Source organism: Diorhabda carinulata, chromosome 3 (genome assembly GCF_026250575.1).
Source record: "Diorhabda carinulata isolate Delta chromosome 3, icDioCari1.1, whole genome shotgun sequence".
In the NCBI taxonomy this organism is placed as follows: domain Eukaryota; kingdom Metazoa; phylum Arthropoda; class Insecta; order Coleoptera; family Chrysomelidae; genus Diorhabda; species Diorhabda carinulata.
This window is the reverse complement of record NC_079462.1, coordinates 3,289,643-3,309,048: the sequence shown is the minus strand read 5'-3', so window position 1 is coordinate 3,309,048 and position 19,406 is coordinate 3,289,643. Positions and strand designations below refer to the sequence as shown.

The 19,406-nt window shown below is 33.1% G+C and overlaps 1 protein-coding gene and 2 long non-coding RNA genes across 3 annotated transcripts in view; 2 read left to right on the top strand and 1 right to left on the bottom strand.

Annotated features, from left to right (window-relative positions):
* The window catches only part of LOC130891612 (uncharacterized), a 30,886-nt gene that overhangs the window by 5,783 nt on the left and 5,697 nt on the right, over window positions 1-19,406 (bottom strand). Inside the window, exon 2 of the long non-coding RNA XR_009058930.1 lies at window positions 17,278-17,326. This is a non-coding gene — a long non-coding RNA (uncharacterized LOC130891612). The remainder of the gene's footprint in view (window positions 1-17,277; window positions 17,327-19,406) is intronic.
* LOC130891609 (putative mediator of RNA polymerase II transcription subunit 12) overlaps window positions 1-19,406 on the top strand; it is a 40,546-nt gene that overhangs the window by 17,149 nt on the left and 3,991 nt on the right. Inside the window, exon 2 of the mRNA XM_057796444.1 lies at window positions 13,188-13,400. Coding sequence (XP_057652427.1) covers window positions 13,188-13,400 — 213 coding nt within the window. The remainder of the gene's footprint in view (window positions 1-13,187; window positions 13,401-19,406) is intronic.
* Window positions 14,764-16,929, top strand: LOC130891613 (uncharacterized). Its single transcript, XR_009058931.1, has 2 exons — window positions 14,764-16,720; window positions 16,811-16,929. It is a non-coding gene; the product is annotated as an uncharacterized LOC130891613 (long non-coding RNA).

The following is a 19,406-nucleotide window of genomic DNA, read 5'->3' as shown; positions in this document are numbered from 1 at the left end:
ATAGTTGAAATAATGAATAATATAAAATACTTAAATTATATAGAAGGTATCACCTACGCTGTATCATAATGAATACATCGAAATTAATTTTTTTACCTTATTTATTTGTTAAATAAAATCATTATCTTCTTGTTGGTGTTAGGCCATCTATTAGCAAGAGAACCAATGAAAATACCAGCTGTAATTTTTTATACCTGAATTAGAATTTTATAATCATCCAATTAATTAGAAATAACCTTTATTTCAATCGAATAAACATAATTAAATAGCCTTTATTTGTAAAAAGAACATGATAATAAAATAAAACCCCACCCCATATCGACTTGGGGTTGTGGGGGGTACTAGAGGGAGGTAATTAGGTAGAATTAGCCGTCGGTCATTGTTTTTAAGTTAGGTTAGGTTAGGTTCTACTCAAGAACACTATTTATACAACATCTTTCCCCGCCACACCCCTTGATCCTTTTTTTACCCTATTTTACCATAAAAAAAGTTATTGAATTTTCAATTTCTATGATAAAATAATAATTACTTACGGTTACGTCAATTAACAATTATAATTGTTCATAATTCCACTGAATTAATTTAATATATTTTTCACATATTATTTTCATCATTTAATTATATTTTTTCTTTATATATTTTCAAATAAAATTCATAATTTGTTAACACACGTAATTCCGAAAATGTCAAATTTTTATTCTTTAACCCTCTCTATGGGGTGACCGACGGCTGGAATATTTTTTTTTTGTATGTTCAGTACACTTTTCTTTATTACTCCCCACAACCCCAAGTCGATAGAGGGTGGGGGATGATTTTTAGATAATTACCAAAACTTCTTTCAAATACTCATTCAACACGACAATTGGTGTTTTTTTTAAGGATTTATGCATTAAGTACACTCCACTAAAAACTGTATTTAAATTAATAACAGACAGGAAAAACTAATTTTTAATCAGAAAAGACCCAAAAGAAGCGATCGAAAGAGTCGGAACAATCATGTGAAAACACCTTAAAGTACGCGCGTCAGACCTTTTGTAATTTGAAGTTTGAGCCTTAAATAACCGCGCTGTGATCGCGCAAGAAGTTTTAAAAGCCGGAAAACCTTGCAAGAAGCGATAGAAAGTGCCGGAAAAATCATTTGGAAACCCCCTAAAGTACGCGCGTCATACCTTTTCTAAATTGAAGTTTGAACCTCAAATAAGAGCGCTGTGATAGCGCAAGAAGTTTTAAAAGCCGGAAAACCTCGCAAGCAGGGCTGGATTAAGATTTATAAGGCCCGGGGCTTAAATAATGACGGGGCCCCCTTAAGGAATTCGAAAACCCGGAAAAATTCACAAAATAATATCAATACGTTAGATTTGTGGTATCAACACATCAAAAAATACAGAATGATTTACAAATGATGGGGCCCTCTTGGACCTGGAGCCCGGGGCTATAGCTCCCCCCAAGCCCCTAGCTTAATCCGGTCCTGCTCGCAAGAAGCGATAGAAAGTGCCGGAAAAATCATTTGAAAACCCCATAAAGTACGCGCCTCAAACCTTTTCTAATTTGAAGTTTGAGCCTTAAATAACCGCGCTGTGATCGCGCAAGTAGTTTTAAAAGACGGAAAACTTTGCAAGAAGCAATAATCCAATTAACAATTTTTTTATTAAATATGCCCTAGTGACATGATTTGGAATTAACTTCGTGTAAACGTTTGATTAAAAGCACCAATTACCTCGAAGCATAATTTGTTTTCAATTATGCCGATGACATAGAAAACCTACTTAATCAAAATAACTACCGTCACTAATTTATACAGAGGGTATTTCATAAATAATGTCGGTTTTCGTATGTGAAAAATCCTAGGCTTAAATTTAAACGTTGTTTTCAAGACTAGTTTCTAATTCTGCGAAGTAGTTTCTTTGAATAATTTTTTCTTTGTTTATTCACTTTGCTTTTTATAACACATAGTTTGGAGTGAGTTAAATATGAAATTAGTGGATTGCAAACAAAAGTTTCATGCATCGAGAATATGTAAAATTGAAGGAGAAGATACAGTTAATGAACGAACAGTTCAGCGTCTGTTGAATCGTCCACCTGATGGGGATATTCAGTTTGATACGTATCTGACAGATATGTCAGATGATGAAGAAACATAGTAAATTAGAAATGAGAATCGTAAACCATAATTTATAGGAAAAGATAGAAAAAAAAAGCCATAAACCAACAACGAAATAGTTACAAGCTAGGCTACTCGCTACACAGGTGATTCCTTTACCACTGACGGAGAGCGTGCCGAGACGCACCCGCTTAATTATCGGAAATAGGATCTTGGGATTTTTTTAATCATTTTTTTAATTCAAATTAATGTTATATCAAATAATTTGTATCAAGAAACCTTCCTGTCAGAGCCAAAGGTTTATCTCAAATAACCCCGTACTCAGTGATAATCTGTGAAAATGGCTGCCGAATTGAATGGGTTAAGTGGGAATGTTAAAACTTGTAACAGTTGAAGAAAAGCTAAAAAGTTTTAGAGGGCACTGTACTATACTAAGTACTAAGTACGTTATTTCGTTATTAATATTTTGATCTATGTTCTTCAATAAATAATCATGTCCTCTTCGTGAAATTCGTCATATTTTCCTTTGTAGTCAACGAATAATCAAAATAATTGCACCCTGCTGCTAGTAACGCGTTTTTAAATCTCTTCCGAGAGCAATTGTTTGGTAAAGTTCGGTTCGTCGAGTTCAAACCAAGCAGGTTTGTTCTTTGGTTCGTTGCTATGTATTTGTACCAAGCTTTCGGTTCAATATTTTTTATAAACGTTACCAATGTCATAAGTAAAGTCGAAGAGTAATAAATATGATATTTATGTATTGTTGAGACATTATTGGGAACAAAAGTTTGAAGCAGTAATAGCAGCAAGGAAAATCGTCCATCTGTTTGGGATATTGAGTCTACAAGGGAAGCAGTAGGGAACAATCCTAGTACCAACACTTAAACAACATTTAAAATCGTAAATGAGATCTATAAAAGTTGTCGAATTTACCAAGTCCTTGTTGAAAGACGCGTTGTTACTTGCGATGAAAAATGGATGGAAAATCATTGATTAGGCAAAAGACAATTACGGAAATCTGTTTCAAAGAGAAATCGATTCGAGCGGAAAGTCTTGTTGTGTGTCTTGTGGAGCTATGGGATAAAAAAAAAACGTGGATATTTATTGCAAGTAATCTCAACTTACCAACAATACAACAGCTACTTCTGTCTTGTTCTTACCATTAGATTTAAGCTATCTGGAAACTAGTTTTAAAAAGATTGTGAATTTATCACAAATATCGTGAAGTTTAAACTTTCCATGCTACTTTTTTTGACCATTCCAGTGTAATTTTCATCAAGCGTTAGATCTAGATTCTCTACTCACAATTTGGTACATTTCCCAGCGTTTTATTTCATCATATTATCATTATTTTCAGCATTTAATATTCTATATATACAAACAACTATAACTCACTTTAATAAATCGGAAAAGGTCCTTGGATGCGGTATGAAAAATTATTTCTCTGTACTGTATATAGTCACTTGATGCAAACTTCATCTGTGTCAGTTAAATTAACTATCGTTACATAATACAACTACTTATATCAATATATATTAATTATTTCGTGTATAATTTCATAATAAAAAATTAGTATTAGTTGCGGCTTCAATTTCTAAACTATTTCAGCAAAAAAGACACTATATCCTAGATTAAAATCGCGAGTTCGACGACCTCGTTTCTTTTTGCGTTACTACCAAACGGTGTCGTAACTTTGAACTCGATTATCTTTGTTCTATGGTATTCAATACGAAATATATTGGTAAACAGATATTTTGAAAAATTTATAAACATAATACTTGAGGGAAGCGTAGATTTCTAAAACTTTATCAACATACAAAGTGTTCAAAAAGGATTTCCTGTTTTTTGAGCCTTCAAAACATAATACTAAAAAAACTGTAGTGTCTCCAAAGAAGGAAGTCCCGATAAATTGATGCCTACAAACGTCTCATAAGCCACGCCACCTGTCGAGTAAATCTTGCAAATACTGGGATTATGTTGGGTAGCGCAAAACATCTACCGTGGTAGTTTCCATAAAGAAGATGCATGCCACCCGTCAACGCGAATTAATCCATACTATATCGAGAACCTTCAGAGAGCCGAGATCCAGATATGCAAGCAATATTCCAAGGAAGGACTAATCTGGATTTCGTAAACGATTAAAAGCAGCTTTTTGATTTTTTTTCCCAACCTCAATCCTTTACAGGTAAATTTACGATTATAGTGATTTTTTATGTTCAGACAGGACCAAATTCGTAAACTTTCTAGCGTTAAACTCAAACCTATAGCTCCTACCCCTTTCCAGAATATTGCCAAGGAAAGTATGTACAGAAAATATTGACAACCAACTCTTCTAAAATGTGTCTATGGCGATCTGGTTAATTTTTAAGGTTAAAATATTGGTTAAGCTGAACTAGTTTCCAATTTGCTGGAAAAAGACCTTTTTATATGATAAGGAAAATAGTTTTCTATAGACTTGTTAGTTAGAATCCATTTGGTGATATTCTATCGGTACCAGTAGTTTTAATGGTGTTGGAATTTTATATCTGGCATCGAAGAACCAATTTTAGGCAGGCTGGATAGGAATATTCCCAGTGGAACAAAAGTTTGAAGCAAATATCCGAACCAGCAAGTCAGTTTTTAACATGGAATCACAAAACGCAACTGATAACTAAATGTAATGTTATCTATGGTTAAGTTTGATTAAGAAGTTGATAATTAGCTTCGAAGTTAACCGGTTAATTTGTTTGTTTCGACTTTCTATTAGCTTTTTGTACCGATATTATTATTAACAATTGCGCCACCAAGACGTAATGCAACTAGAATTCGAAAAATTGCTAATGAAAAGCGTTGCTTTAGTATAGTGCTCCTCGATCACAAGAACAAAGCGATGCAGACCTCGAAACCGCTAGGTTGGCAATGCGAAATCGTCTGGCATACCTTAGAGATCAACAACTAGATAATTTTCGACGCACATGAAGAAATTTATAAAGTACTGATTCGAATCAAACGTTTCTATACGATTGCAGCTTTGTACTGCGTTGGCATTGGGTCAATGGACGTTATTCACGAAGATTACGGCGCATTGGAGTTTTCTGGAGAAGCGCTTGAATTGTCCTACCTTAGTGAGAAAGTAGAATTATCATTACATCCATTGCGTCGTAGCCAAACACACAATTTTCATACAAACACTCAAAAAAACAGTGAAATTTACGACTAAAGATGTTAATCATGCTCTAAACATAAACCAACCGAAACTATACAACGGAACGCGTTTGGTGGTAAGTAGATTGAACACGATTGAACGCGACGATCCATCTTGCATTCGCCATGACCATGACCAAATCACAAAAAAGAAGGTGCTTTACTGAAAAATACGATCTATTTTCATTATCCTATCATAAAAACCAAAATAGTTATTGCTGTTGAGCCCTGGTGCGGTCCATAGGCCCCCAACTGAACTTTCCCCACAACCAAGAGTGGTTCTATGTACCGCAAGACATATTTTATTCCAAATTTCCTTCACGGCCGAAGGGACCGTCTTAAAATATATCTTACAGTTAGTTGGGACCGTCCTGAGTCCTTGGAATATTACCCTAGATTTTGTGTTGGTTTCCATATTTTTTTATTTTCTTCGACGTAATATTTGATTACATTTTCTAATTTTCACATTACCTGTACCTATTTTAGTTGATTTTGTTTTTAAGGGTATGAAAACCATGACTAAAAACCTATTACAATATAAATATAACATTGAAAAATTGCTGTTGTGGTTTCCCAAAGCAAACACTGCAATAAGTAATCACTTTTTTTTCTTTGAATTTTACAATAATTTTTTTTCACTGTACCCTACACCATCTCTTCACACCTTTCGACTTAGATCTTCTTTCTTCACGAGCCAATGGGTTTTTTGGATTTGACGTTAATCTCCAACATCAACACTTAAAAAATCAGTAATTACTATATTTTCTTTTTTGTTATTTTTTTATAAATAATATGAGAATTTGTCTTTGTTATGATCGACCATGGTTCGAAGCTTTACAACCACTCCAACTATCTCATAAGCATGCTTTGTAGAAAACATCGACACCTCACGCTCCTGGCCCTGGGAAAAGTTTTTACGGAAAAATTCACTTCGAGCCCAGAGCCCAGGAAAAAGTTTATTAATTTTGGTAGGGGCTCAACGTATTACCGCAGGATAAAGTTCACTGGATTAGCTAGTTTTCTATTCTATTATTTACCAATTACCAAGTGCGTCCATATTGTAGAATTTCTACTGGAATAATTCATTATAGTAGCTTCGTTCGCACAGGGAAATCCCGGACGAATTGGAATTTGTTTCCTGCTCAAGTGCGGTTTGAATCAAGTCCGTGACTTATTTCTGATTTTTGTGTTCTGTGAACTTATTAATATTCTGTCAATGTCATCTATGACGCATATAATTTCGAGAATTTATAAAATTGTTTACAGTAGTTCAAATCCCAAATCAAGCAAAAGCTTTCTAATTATTATTCAACTTTCCAGCTCAAAATTTCCGCGGATTCTTCAGACAGTTAGAAAACGGTTTTCAACTACTGAATTCTGCGGACGTATGACTATTTATCAGTAGTGAGAAATTTCTAATAGTTTCTGTCTATCATCTCTTACGAAGTAACGTTTATAGTTCGTGCTGTTCGTGATTTTTAATTTCATTTGGTACAATTAAAATCGTGCAGACTAGTTTCTTCTGCAACTTAATTGTTAGTGTTAATTGAAAAGACGTGGATTTACCAAGTTCGATCCCAACTCTACATGGTATGAAATAAACTCGCTTTCCCTTTGTATTGACCCCAATTTTTATTTAATATTGTATTGGTGGACCCCTGCATAACGAGGACTGTAAACAATCATTCGCCGATGATAAAATTTCCTGTTTTTACATTTTTAAGGAAAATATTTCGTTTTTGTTGAATTGTAGGCTTTTTTTAATAATATTTATGGTCTTCGGTAATTATATTGAAGGAGGTCAGGAGATAATAAATAATTAGAATCTATAATTACCGTAAATCGAGGTCTGCGGTTATTATGTAAGCTATATACCGGATTTATACTAGAACTATGATTATTTTTTATACAGGAAAAAAACAAATAAATGTTTTTAATTGAAGAACGTGTTGTTGCTATTGTATACGTTCAGATAGATTCTGATAATTAGAAAAAAAAAGTACTGAAATAATATCAAGCAGTATTTACCAGATGATAACATCAATATTGAAAAAACGGGGTTAATGACCTCTTAGGGAACCATAATTTGATTTATTTTTACAATTTTTTCGATTACTAAATTAGACACGCTCGAAACAACATGATTGCGAATATTTTTTTAAGATGAATACACATTTTTTTTGAATCATATACGAGGATTATCTGACAAGTAACCGACCTAACATTTTAACGGTTTTTTCTGGGAGAAAACTGTGGGCGGACAACCAATTCGAAGTTCAATGTGTGAATTATTACTGTTTGTATCAAATTCCTTTTTACCCTTTAGGTTGTAGGTCTATAGAAATTTACTTTTACAATAATCAATAACTTAATTATAAACAATTAACGTACATTTGTTCTTATTCATAGAAACCTTCTTTGTTTCGTTCCGTGTCAACTGTCAACGTCAAAACTTTTCTTATCATGTCATCCAATGTTTCTTTTATGTTGTCTTTTGGCTCACCAAACTTTTATTACTTATATTGAATTGTACATTTTCTATAATTGTCCTCACCAGCTCAACTGCCTTCTTTTCTTTCTTGTCAATCCCTGTAGCTTGTATTTTACTCTTACGTTGCTGATTTAGCACCGCAGACATATGCTAGTATGGGACATTTTTGTTTTTATTGACACACTTCCCTCTTAGTTATAAATCGATTGACAAGAAAATTGTATACCATGTCTTGGAACCCTATCGTACGACTTTTCCATATCGATAAATGAAAAGTACATGTTTCCTTTCGCAGTCAAAGTTTTTTTTATTATTTGTTTTAAAATGGAAATGCGGTCTTGTTTCTGAATCCACTTTGTGAATTTGATTCTAGGTCTTTTCTATTATCAAATTTATTCCTCAATAGTTATTACAATCCGATTTATCCCCTTTTTTTGAGTATTGCATTATAAGTACCATTCACCAATGCAACGGTACCTGTACCCCTTGTTCACCCTCAGATATTATTTATATCATTGTCGAGGGTTTTTCCGTTCTTCAAAGAATAAATTACTTCTTTTTGTTGTTGGGAAATCTTTGACCACTGAGCTATTTTTCAATTCTGGGAACAGAAAATAATCGAATAGTGTACATGAGATAGCAATTCAAACTTTAATTCATCAATTTTGGACATTGCAAGCACGGATTAGTGAGCTGGTTCATTTTCTTGATGAAACAAACCAAACGCGGCCTTTTTTGCTTGATTTCTTCGCTCAAACGTTGAAATAAGTTCGCATAATGACTCCCTTTGATAGTTTTTCCTTTTTTAAGATAGTTAAAGAAAATTAGCCCACGAGTAACCCAAAAAAACTGACGCCATAACCTTGTCTGAAGATGGAACGGCTTTTGACTTCTTTGGAGGCGGTTCTTCCTTTTCAGTCCATTTGCCCTTATCACCAGATTTAGTACCATGCGACTTTTAGGTCTCCGAATATTAGAAATATCTAGCAAGACAACAAAACGTCAGTAAAAATGGTACAAAACAGACCCACAGATCACCAACCATTTTCTTCAAATTCAGATAATGATAATGGAAGTTTTCAAACATCTAGACTTAATAATAATAATTTTAGTCTATGTTTAGTATCAGTTTATTGTTTTTTAAGTCACATGCAAGAATTTTTACTTTGTGGCAAAAAATTATGAAGGCCACTAGACTTAATGTCAAGGCAACGGCAAGTCTCTGTAAACAAATTCCTAACCTCAAATTTTATCTAATATTTTGTACCTAGTTTAACACTGAAAATAACGAAGCTAAGTTCTACGAAAGTCAGCTGATTTGTTGAGCTAAAAGTAACTAGATCGCAGCTTGCACGCAACAAAAATAGCACAAAACTGATAATGTCAAAATCTTGCATGAAACGATCAGATGAACTTCATTTGCGTATACTTTTGATCAATAAATATTGCGTTTTGAATTGCATTGCACGGTGTATTGCATCATGTCAAGCGGCCTTAAGTTTCGGTGTAAAATATGATATTATGAATTTATAACGTCGGCCTGATTTTGGACGGTTAATCAGTCACTCCCATTTAACATGACGCGGTCAAAACTGTTTGGATAATTAAATTGATACCAATTTTTTAATAGAGGCGTGGATATGACCATTAAATTAGCAATTAAAACTATTTTCCTCTTGTATTTGTATCGATTAGTCTCATATTTAGTTAAATAGATTGACTAATCAAATAGGGTATTATATTTTTCTACTTTGGTTAGATGAACAACTTCTTTACGTCAAGAAAAATCGATAAAGTTGGTTTTAAAAAACAGTAGTGAAAAAAATATGTTCCTTTTTAATATCCATAACTTTTTAATCTATTTTTCAAATGTTGTGATGTTTGTCCTAGATTTTGAATCAAATTTTTAATTAATAACTTTATTGCAACAAAGAAACAGGCCAAATGTCATTATAAAAAAGAAGATATAGTTTTCGAACTCAACCTAAATCTTTTATATATTTGATGTAAGAAAATTTATTTGTTACTTTATTAATTCTTACCTTGATGGTAACGTTTTTTGTTCAAATACTGTAATGGAATCAAGAACAAATCTTATTGACATCAAGGTTATAATTAGATTTAATTCTGCATTTAATACATCTGCTACACGTTCTGATGACCTCTAAATTAAAGATTAAAATATTTACAGATCCGTAGATGTTTGAAAAAAGATATCGAGATATCGATTAAGAACATGTGATAATTTTAATGATATTCTAGTATTCTATTCAGTTGTTTTTTAATATCAAGCACCAGTTATTCGAATTAGAATAATTTAACTTTAAATTCAGTCTTGGAAGTACGTTATAAATATTTCTTTAATTTCTTTCCCTAATGCAATTAAATAAATAGTCCGAACCTGCTTCAGGAATTGATTTAATAGCATATTATACAATAGATCAAATAACCTTGACCATATCGTTACTATAAACTCGCTTGAATTCATATTTATATAGAAGTAGCTGTAAAACATTTCGAACTATAGTCGTACCAGGTACGAAACATTTTGAAGAAGCTTAGCAAATATTGTTTACGTTGCATAATTGTATGCTAATAATTTTTAAACACTTTTCAAGGTAAATGGATTTCGTTAAGGAAAGAATCTAAAAATTTGGCTCGCCAAACTATAATATACAGGGTGTCCCACGACCAGTTAAAACTATCTGTATGTGGCAAAATACTTATAGTAAAATTATGAAAATTTCTACGTTTCTTTTTTTGAACAACCTGTATATTAATATATTTTTGAAATATACGTAAAATTTCAGTATACTTTTGTCTAAAAAATTGTTTCAAAAAATGCATACTTTTTGAGTTATCAATTTATTTGTAAAAAATTTGACCGTTGCAGACCCTTATAAATTATTTTTTTACGAGGACACCCTTAAAGCTATGAAAATGTTTTCTGTTCGGTTGCTTTTAGAAAGGTCTGACGTATTTGATTCTATGTTGAAAAATTTTTCATTTTATACAGGGAGTGTATAAAAAGTGTTCAAAGTTTAACTTCATAAATATCAAATTTCTTCATTCTTTTAAATAGAACTACCCGGTTTTTTCTATTTTAATGCATTCAGGGGTGAAAAATAAGGCAAATTCATGTATACTTTCCTATACCTAAACCCGACCGTTATCCAGATATTAAATGTAAATATTAACGGGTCAAAATAAAATTTAGACCACACCTGTATATCTAAAAATGTACAGAGAACATTTAATATCTGAATAGGGGTAAGGTTTAGGAAATAATACATAAATTAGCCTTATTTTATAGAAAATAGAAAGAACCGGGTGGTTCTATTTAAAAAAATAAAGAAATTTGATATTTATGAAGTTGAACTTTGAACACTTTTTATACACACCCTGTATAGAAGGAAAAATTTTTCAAAATAGATTCAAATACGTCTGACCTTGCTTAAAGCAACCGACTAGAAACTATTTTCATATCTTCAAGGGTATTCTCGTAAAAAAATAATTTATAAGGGTCTGCAACGGTCAAATTTTTGATAACTCAAAAAGTATGCATTTTTTGAAAAGTTTTTAGACAATAGTATACTAAAATTTCACCTAGATTTCAAAAATGTATTAATACACAGGGTGTCGGCAATCTTTGAAAATCTTTTAGTTAAAAAGATCGTATCCGATAACCCAAACGTAGAAATTTTATTTTGCCATATACAGTTTTAACTCGTCGTGGGACACCCTGTATAATGGTGTGGACGAAATGAACCTTCGGTGGCGGTTTTTTTGAGTCACCGTCTTGTTATACGAAAAACAACTTTTACAGCCGGTTTCTTATTTAAAAAAAGCTTCAAATTCAAGTTTTCCATTAAATTCATGCACGAGTTTCATAATTGACATTTAGTATAATAAATGTTGTTGTTTTGAAACAAATTCGGGATTAATCGAGTAGGTGCCATCGATTGCACTTTAATTCTTATACCAGGTGGAAAAGAAAAGGAATTTTTACAAATCCAAGAGGCTTTTTTGCATTAAACGTACAAAATGTATGCGATGCTCAGCTTCGAGTTATAGCTCGTCGGAGGCTCAAAATTTATGTGTGCAGAGTGAGTTTTATGTATGAAACGCCTCAATAATCTCGGAAACGAATAATCAGTATTTCATAAGTATTTATAAAAACACAAAATATCTAGGGCGATACATTTGAAATAACAAACTTCATTATTTTTCCGTAAAAAGGAAAGATCTGACAACAATGCTTAATCTGTCAAACTCTTTCAGAAAGAAAATACACGAGAACGAATGATTTGAAAAACATCTTTCTTATTATAAGTAGGAAAAAATTATAAAAAACGACTTTAGGAGCAAAATGAAGCACAACTAGATATCTTGTTAAGCAATTTAGCTGCAGAAATTATTTAAAAATCGTTACTAGAGGACTTTGGTAGTGCAAAAATCGAAGAAAATCATAAGTAGGTCAGGTCAAAGCATGTTTGGTAAAATATATTTATTAAATAGATTTTAGGAACGAAAAAATAGAAGACTCGTTGAATCAACTTTGTCCATGTCTATATTAGTACATTCTACATCACTGATAATACCCGAGAATTCCGCCATGTATCTCAATAAATGTAAATCTGACGGTGCAAGGTCAGGACTAAATGTTGAATGTAGTAGAAGCTGAATACCAACAAGTTGTAAGAGCACCCGCTTTTAGTTAACTAAACTTGGATATTTATTCGATAAAATCTGTCCACTATATACCTCAGCATTGGAACCTCGACCACCTGAAATGATTTCGAAGAACACTTGAGGCGGATTCACACCAACGGGCACAGTCAGAGATATTCAAGTCAAGATCGCTGCCTCGGAATTTCAATCAGAGTGTTCTCACTGGCGGGAACGGTACGGGCACACTCAGATCAAGACCGGCCGGCTGCCCGTGGGCTCGCCTTCCCGGCAATCAGGACTGTGCCCACCCCCGCCCGACCTCTACCATTCTGTGAGTGTGATTCATAGGCACAGACTACCTGCAATCTGCCCGCGCTGTTTGAATTGACTGGACGTTGATCTGACCGTGACCTAATATGACTGTGCCCGCTGGTGTGATTCCGCCTCTAACCTACACTCAAAACTTCAGTTCGAAGGAAAGATTAAACCAACGCTGAGCTATTCCTCTTCAATATCAAATATTTTCCTTGCTGCCACGGCAGCTGTAAGCTTTCGTTTCCAATAACAATACAGCGTCTTCAATTAACAAAACGAGAATAGTTAAGGGAAAATAAAGTTTGTCACATCGTTTTACATGAGAAAAATTGCACGCCGATACTTAATGCGCAGGAAACTTTTTCTTTATTTCCACTATATAAACCTTTGAAGAAAACCTTAGTTAATAATTCTTCGTTTTCATTGCAGGCTTACATGAAACCGCGTAGTACATCCGTCCAGATTACCAAAATTGTTGCAGTTACTATAGTCCTTTGTTCTGTTATCTTGGGAGGATTCTTATTAGCTTCAGCATACGTCACAGCTAACGCTTCTTGTAAACAGCTGGAGCAAGAATTAGATATTCTCAGCGAGGCGGCGGAAAGATTTCAGTCACCTTTACAACCAGAAGCTCTAATACAAGTAAGTAGAATAGTGATTATTATTTCCTTTTAGTTCATATCTTCTCGTATCAGATTGGACAGACAGGATACGAAATGAAGTAATTGTAGAAAAGCTCAAACAGGAACCGATACCAAACAAAATAGTTGAAAGATGTTTCAACTTATAAGAAAAGTGGCAGATGCAAAAAAAAGACGCAGGCTACAAGTAGTACAGGAAGGAGGAAGAGAAGGAAAACAAAACAGCAAATTAAATAGTAAAGGATCAGAAATAATGGAATACTAATACTTATTTCTTTCTGATACCATTCACAGTATTACGAAGATGGTTCCAGAAGTACCTGGTCTCACCTAGAGATGACGGTAGTTGCTTGAAGAATATCATTGTATTAGAAAGTACACAATTTGTACATAAAATGTTTCAAGATTGAAGAGGCCACGTTATTTAGTATTTGTTTCAATAGTGAACGTAATCAGTCAATTTGTAAACATGGAAAAATTGGTCATCGTCATCAGATTCTACTCTGGAGAGACTGAAACTCGGTATCAACAGTAAAATATTGGATACCTGCGAAGATCAGCATCGCTGTGGTTGACTAAATGAGGTAATGAACAAAAACAGCGTCGTTTCCATCGATTGCTTCGTAATTTTTCATATATAAAACCAAATTTTTGTGCCGTTCCATAACTTAGGCTTATTAATTCACACCCGAAGCAAAAAAACTATCAAAACAATGGACTGAGAAAGGAGAACCGGTCTCCGAAGAACGCTCCACCTGCGGACAAGGTCATGGAGTCGGTTTTTTGGAACGCGCGTGGGATAATTTTAATTGAATTTCTTGAAAAAGAAAACACTATCAACGGCGAGTATTATTGCAACGTTTGAGCAAAGAAAATTAACGGATTAAAGTTAGTATTGCTATCTCTTGCATCCTATTAGCCAGATTTAGCCACCAGACTTAAGAAAATGGCTCGGTGGTCGAAGTTATTGGCCATTCTTATAATAAAAACTTATTGAACATCGCTGGGTAGCTAAAAGGAGATTACGTTTTTATCTTTTCTTCTGGAATCATCTTCGTATATCACGATACAAATGTCACAGCTGATATTCGAAAGCAACGAAATTAATATTTACGAGAAAAAAAAAAAAAAATAAATGACGACTGATTTTCTACATAAAACATGTATAGTTGTTTTAGTAATGTTTCTGAAATTGGTGTGATCATAAAAACCGGATTGTCTGTATGTAACAATTACTCAATCGCTTTCAAGTATTATTCAACTTTTATTTGCGAAATTGAAACTTTTAACGTTCCATATTTTAAACAATATAAAATGATTATTGATAGTTTTTATATTACCTATAAACTGAAGACATTATTTCAATTATGATAGATTGATTTTACTACTAACCTACTTAGTGCAGCCAAGGTTCACTGCAGGATTAAACTATCAAAGTGTCGAAGGATTCAAGATTTTCTTCGACAAAATCCAACCTACTTAACAGTAAATTCAAGTTCAAACTTTCCAGCAGGAAGAAATGGGAACTAAAACACGTCATCTTGCTTTCAGATGATGACATCTACTACATGAATACATGGGTGATTCCGTTCTAACTGTGATATTCAATGTCCTGTATTGTTTTTTTGTACTAGTCATTAATTAATAATCAATTAATAAAAATTTTGTGTTAATTGAATAATTCTTAAGATATTTAAACATTATTTTTATACAATATAACTTGCCACTTAAAGAAAACTTATACTACATCACTTGAATGTCAGTACCGTGTCATGTCCATTCCTAGAATTTACCGATAAATTATTAATTTTTTTTGTCGTAACAAATGATTTAAACTAATTACCTTATAAATTCTAATGTTTATGATCAAACTGAGGAAAATTGATGCACTTGTTGTTTAATATCTTAAGTTACCATGTCAGTACCGTGGATAAATGAGTCAGTACCGTGGAACTCAAAATCCGACATTTGTGTCTTGCTCGTGATACTTTGAAGTTGTAGTAAATTCCTCTTAGAGTTTTATTTTTACAGTAAAATAGATGAATAATATGCATAAAAAAGTTAGAAAAGTTAAATTTTAAAATCTTGAAATTTTGAATACAAAAAATCACAGTTAGAACGGAATCACCCACATCTAAAAAGTATATAAGCAAAAAGGAAGTAAAGGACATGCTTCTGTTAGGTACCTAGGCTTACTTCCGTAGATAATATCCACCATATCAAAGCAGATTTTGAATTGCTACAATGCGCTAGCTGTCGAAAGGTAGATTTGCTTTGAAAGCACTCGTCTTCTGCAACAAATCTTGGTGTACATTTCAGAATTGATCATTCTACGTTGCTCTATTGGAACGGTGACGAAATATTCGACAAAACAGTCGACCATTTGCCTCCAAGTGCTAATGAAGTGCGCGAACAATTTCAGTTGGATTTGGCTCGTCTTGATAGATTGACAAATCTTTTTGACAGCCAAATCTTCAATGTATGCGAGTGAAACTAATGCCTCTATCTCACAGTATGTCACATGACGATCTGGCAATATCAGTTGACCCAGAACATCGATTTATATCAATTTTTAGACCAAGACGAATATTTCAAGTTTCAACTCAAATAGCATTCGTATTACAACACGCTCACCATTAAAAATGTCAAACTTCATGATGGTTACGTTAGGGCCTTTTCACACCAAACGAATCCGAATCAATCAGAATCACTCCTAATCAAGTTGAATCTGATTCAATCAGGTTTGATTCGAGGTTGCACTTGATTCAACCTGATTCCTCGTACGGTCAGTCTTGAATCAACAACCATACGAGATGGACGTGGAGTTACTAATTTTAAAAGTTTTTATTGCGCAGTGATTCAGCGGGTGTGAAAGGGTGGAGATGACTAATCAGATTCAACTTGATTCGGATTCGTTTGGTGTGAAAGGGGCCTTAGATATGACATATTCACATATCTCAAAACTTGAGTAGCAGCCCTCGTATTTTCTATTGCTACAGCTTCACGGTATTTATGATTTTACTCTTTTAAATGTTGAACAGGATTTGGTTTTGTTTAATTTAAATCGTCACATTTTTCTGGTTAGTTCATTGGTCGCTTTTAGAAATGTCTTGTTCTCGAATTTTCATTTTTTGCAATCAGATTTTGACATTAATATTATTCTAATGGTGGGTAACGAAATTAGTTGGAAAATAAATATGATATCTTGAATACAGACACATAAATTCAATGGAAGAATTTGTTTATCGATTACCAATGCCAATGTTTTTTTTTTCATAATTGCTAGTCACTATTTCCACTGGAATTTTTAAAATAATAATCGTGAGTATAATTGCTATTACAATAAGAATAAACAGTTAACATAAAAACATAAACAAAGGCTTTGTTTTTAATGAAGTATTTACTATTCAGGTCGTAGCCTTAAGAAGAATCGGACGGCGTTATTTGAAGAAACCTTCGTTTTAATATATACAATTACATCATTTAACTGTACGTTTCATGTACGAAATAAAAACAAATTGTATATATAAGATGCGTTTTATGTTTTTTTTGGTCTACTGAAATCTTTAGCGGTGATATTAGTGTGGAGGATAGTTGAATCTAGAGGTATTTTTCAAGCAACTACAGCCATCTATAAGTCAGGCTTGGTACTTCTTCGTATTGACTCAGGTCTACGAAAATTTGTTGGTTATTTATTTGAAAAACTATTTAGTGAAAAGCTTTGTGGTTTCGTAGATTAAATAAGGGTAGTTTTATCTGAATGATAATAAAAAATTCTTCATCATTGTCGTGTTTGCAGACAGTCGAACCAAAGATTGAATCGTTGCCTACTTTCACCAATTTGTATGTCAGGACGATGCACATTTAAATGACCCTACCTTCGAATCCTCCTAACTGTATTCCGTTCTTTCTTCAGATACAGATACACTGAAAAAAAACTGTTGTTAATAAACCGATTTGGAAAAACACATATCTTACTAAAAATCAATTGTTATTATTAATTGTATTAATCGTATCTGTTATATTGTGTGATTATTTATTTTATTATTATAATTCTACTTTATATTAGAACTAAAATTTGTATATTGACGAAAAAATTTACTTCAATTCCACCATAACTAATAAATAATAAAAAAATGGAAATTATTGTAAGAAAAAACATACTTTTTATTATTTAGCAGTATAACTGCTACTCTGTATCAATTTTATTCAACCTAAAGCCGAGTTTACACGTATCAAGTAGCTAAAGCAAGTTACTAAGGCCAGGAACTAAATTTTAAGTCCGGTTTTTTAGCGAGTGTCTACATTTTGATAAGTATTCCGGTTTAATTGTCATTTAGTACTGTGAAATTCAACATGTTTGAAAAAATAAGTGCAGCAATACGGCATTGTATATTGGCAAATTGGCCTAACCAACAATTTCCCTATATTGAAGTTTAGTACAAAAAAATAATTCAGTAATGTCAATATTTCGATGCAAACATGGCCTAATCTCAGTTTATCATGTAACTAAGAGATGGCGCCACTAAATATCTCTTTCCATAGCAGTGACATCTTGTGACAAAAACGCAAAAATGACTTGCTTAAGCCATTTTTGCACACTAGCAATTCTGTAATTTGGTGTGATGCATTTAATATTAAAATTAAAGCGGCCGATAATGATGAAAAAACAAGATTTGAACAAGAAAGAAACTTACATTCGCTCAAGGCAAATGCTGCAAGAGAAGGCTTAAAAAAAGATATAGAAATATATAAAAATAATGAAGATGAGTGTGTAAATTAGCTTAGATCTTATGAAAACACTTCCAGCCCCTGTTATTAGCACAGGATTATGTTTTTACAAGCGTCAACTCTGGACATACAGCTTAGGTGTTCTTAATATGAAAAATAATGAAGTCTACATGTTTTTGTGGGATGAAACTATAGCATCCAGAGGTCTCAAAGTAAAATACAAACATCTTATAATGTATTCTGATCAATTTGGAGGGCAATATAGGAATATCAAGATGGCTTTTTTCAGTTTCAGTTTATTGTTTCCAGTTCTACTGAATATGGTATTTATAAAATTGACGATTGATTTTTTTTTGAGCTGACGTTCATACATGTCATGCGTTCAGGATTTTGGTTTAGAATAAAAGCAGAAACGGTTCTTCAAAAACATCCATGTGCCTGAAGACTGGAAGCAAGTTATTTTAGTGGCTAGAAAGATTAAACCGTTCAAAATTCTCTAGAAAAAAATATTACAAATTTTCGACTAGTTTCGACTACTGATTTAATCTCTTGAAACTCAAAAAGTTCCTTTTTCAGCACATTTTTTTTTAATCCTAGGACCAGCTAAAACTCACTAGCATTAAATCTGGTTTGTGAGGAAGATGTGGATAGATAATTAGACTTTAGGGGCTAAAAACACTCTTCTAATGATTCTCGTATCCAGCGAAACAAACAGTTGAAAATTATGGACACAAGTCAGCGCAAAGCTCAATTTGAAATATTTTTCAAAAGAACTTGACTGAGTAGTCGTTCGAGCTCTACTATAATAAAACAGATCGAAGTAACAACTTTGTGTAATATAAAGAAAGCAGATTATCATCCAGCGACCAATTGTAGGCGCTGAAAACCGGCGTCGGTTTTTCTGCTGGTGCGTGTAAAAACGACGCTGATTTTCTGCCAGTGACAAAGCCGATTTGATGGAGTCGGGATGTCGAATTCATCCTTAGATGAAAAGTTTGTGCTACTGAAAAATGCGTTGTTACGAATACAAACGTAATTTACTGTTTGAATTGTTTTCTTTTCATAAAATATTGGAAATAAACGGGTTGTTGTTAATAAAAATCTAACCAATTACTTTTGCGTAACATTTCGAGATCTTAGCCGCTTGTCTCACGAGGCAGATTTTCTAAAAATTTCGAATATCAAAATTTCACTATCACTAGAATTGAAAATTCATTCCGGTAAATTCGTCGGTGCCAGTTTACGCTTGTTGCGAGTTACGACTAGTTTTATCTTT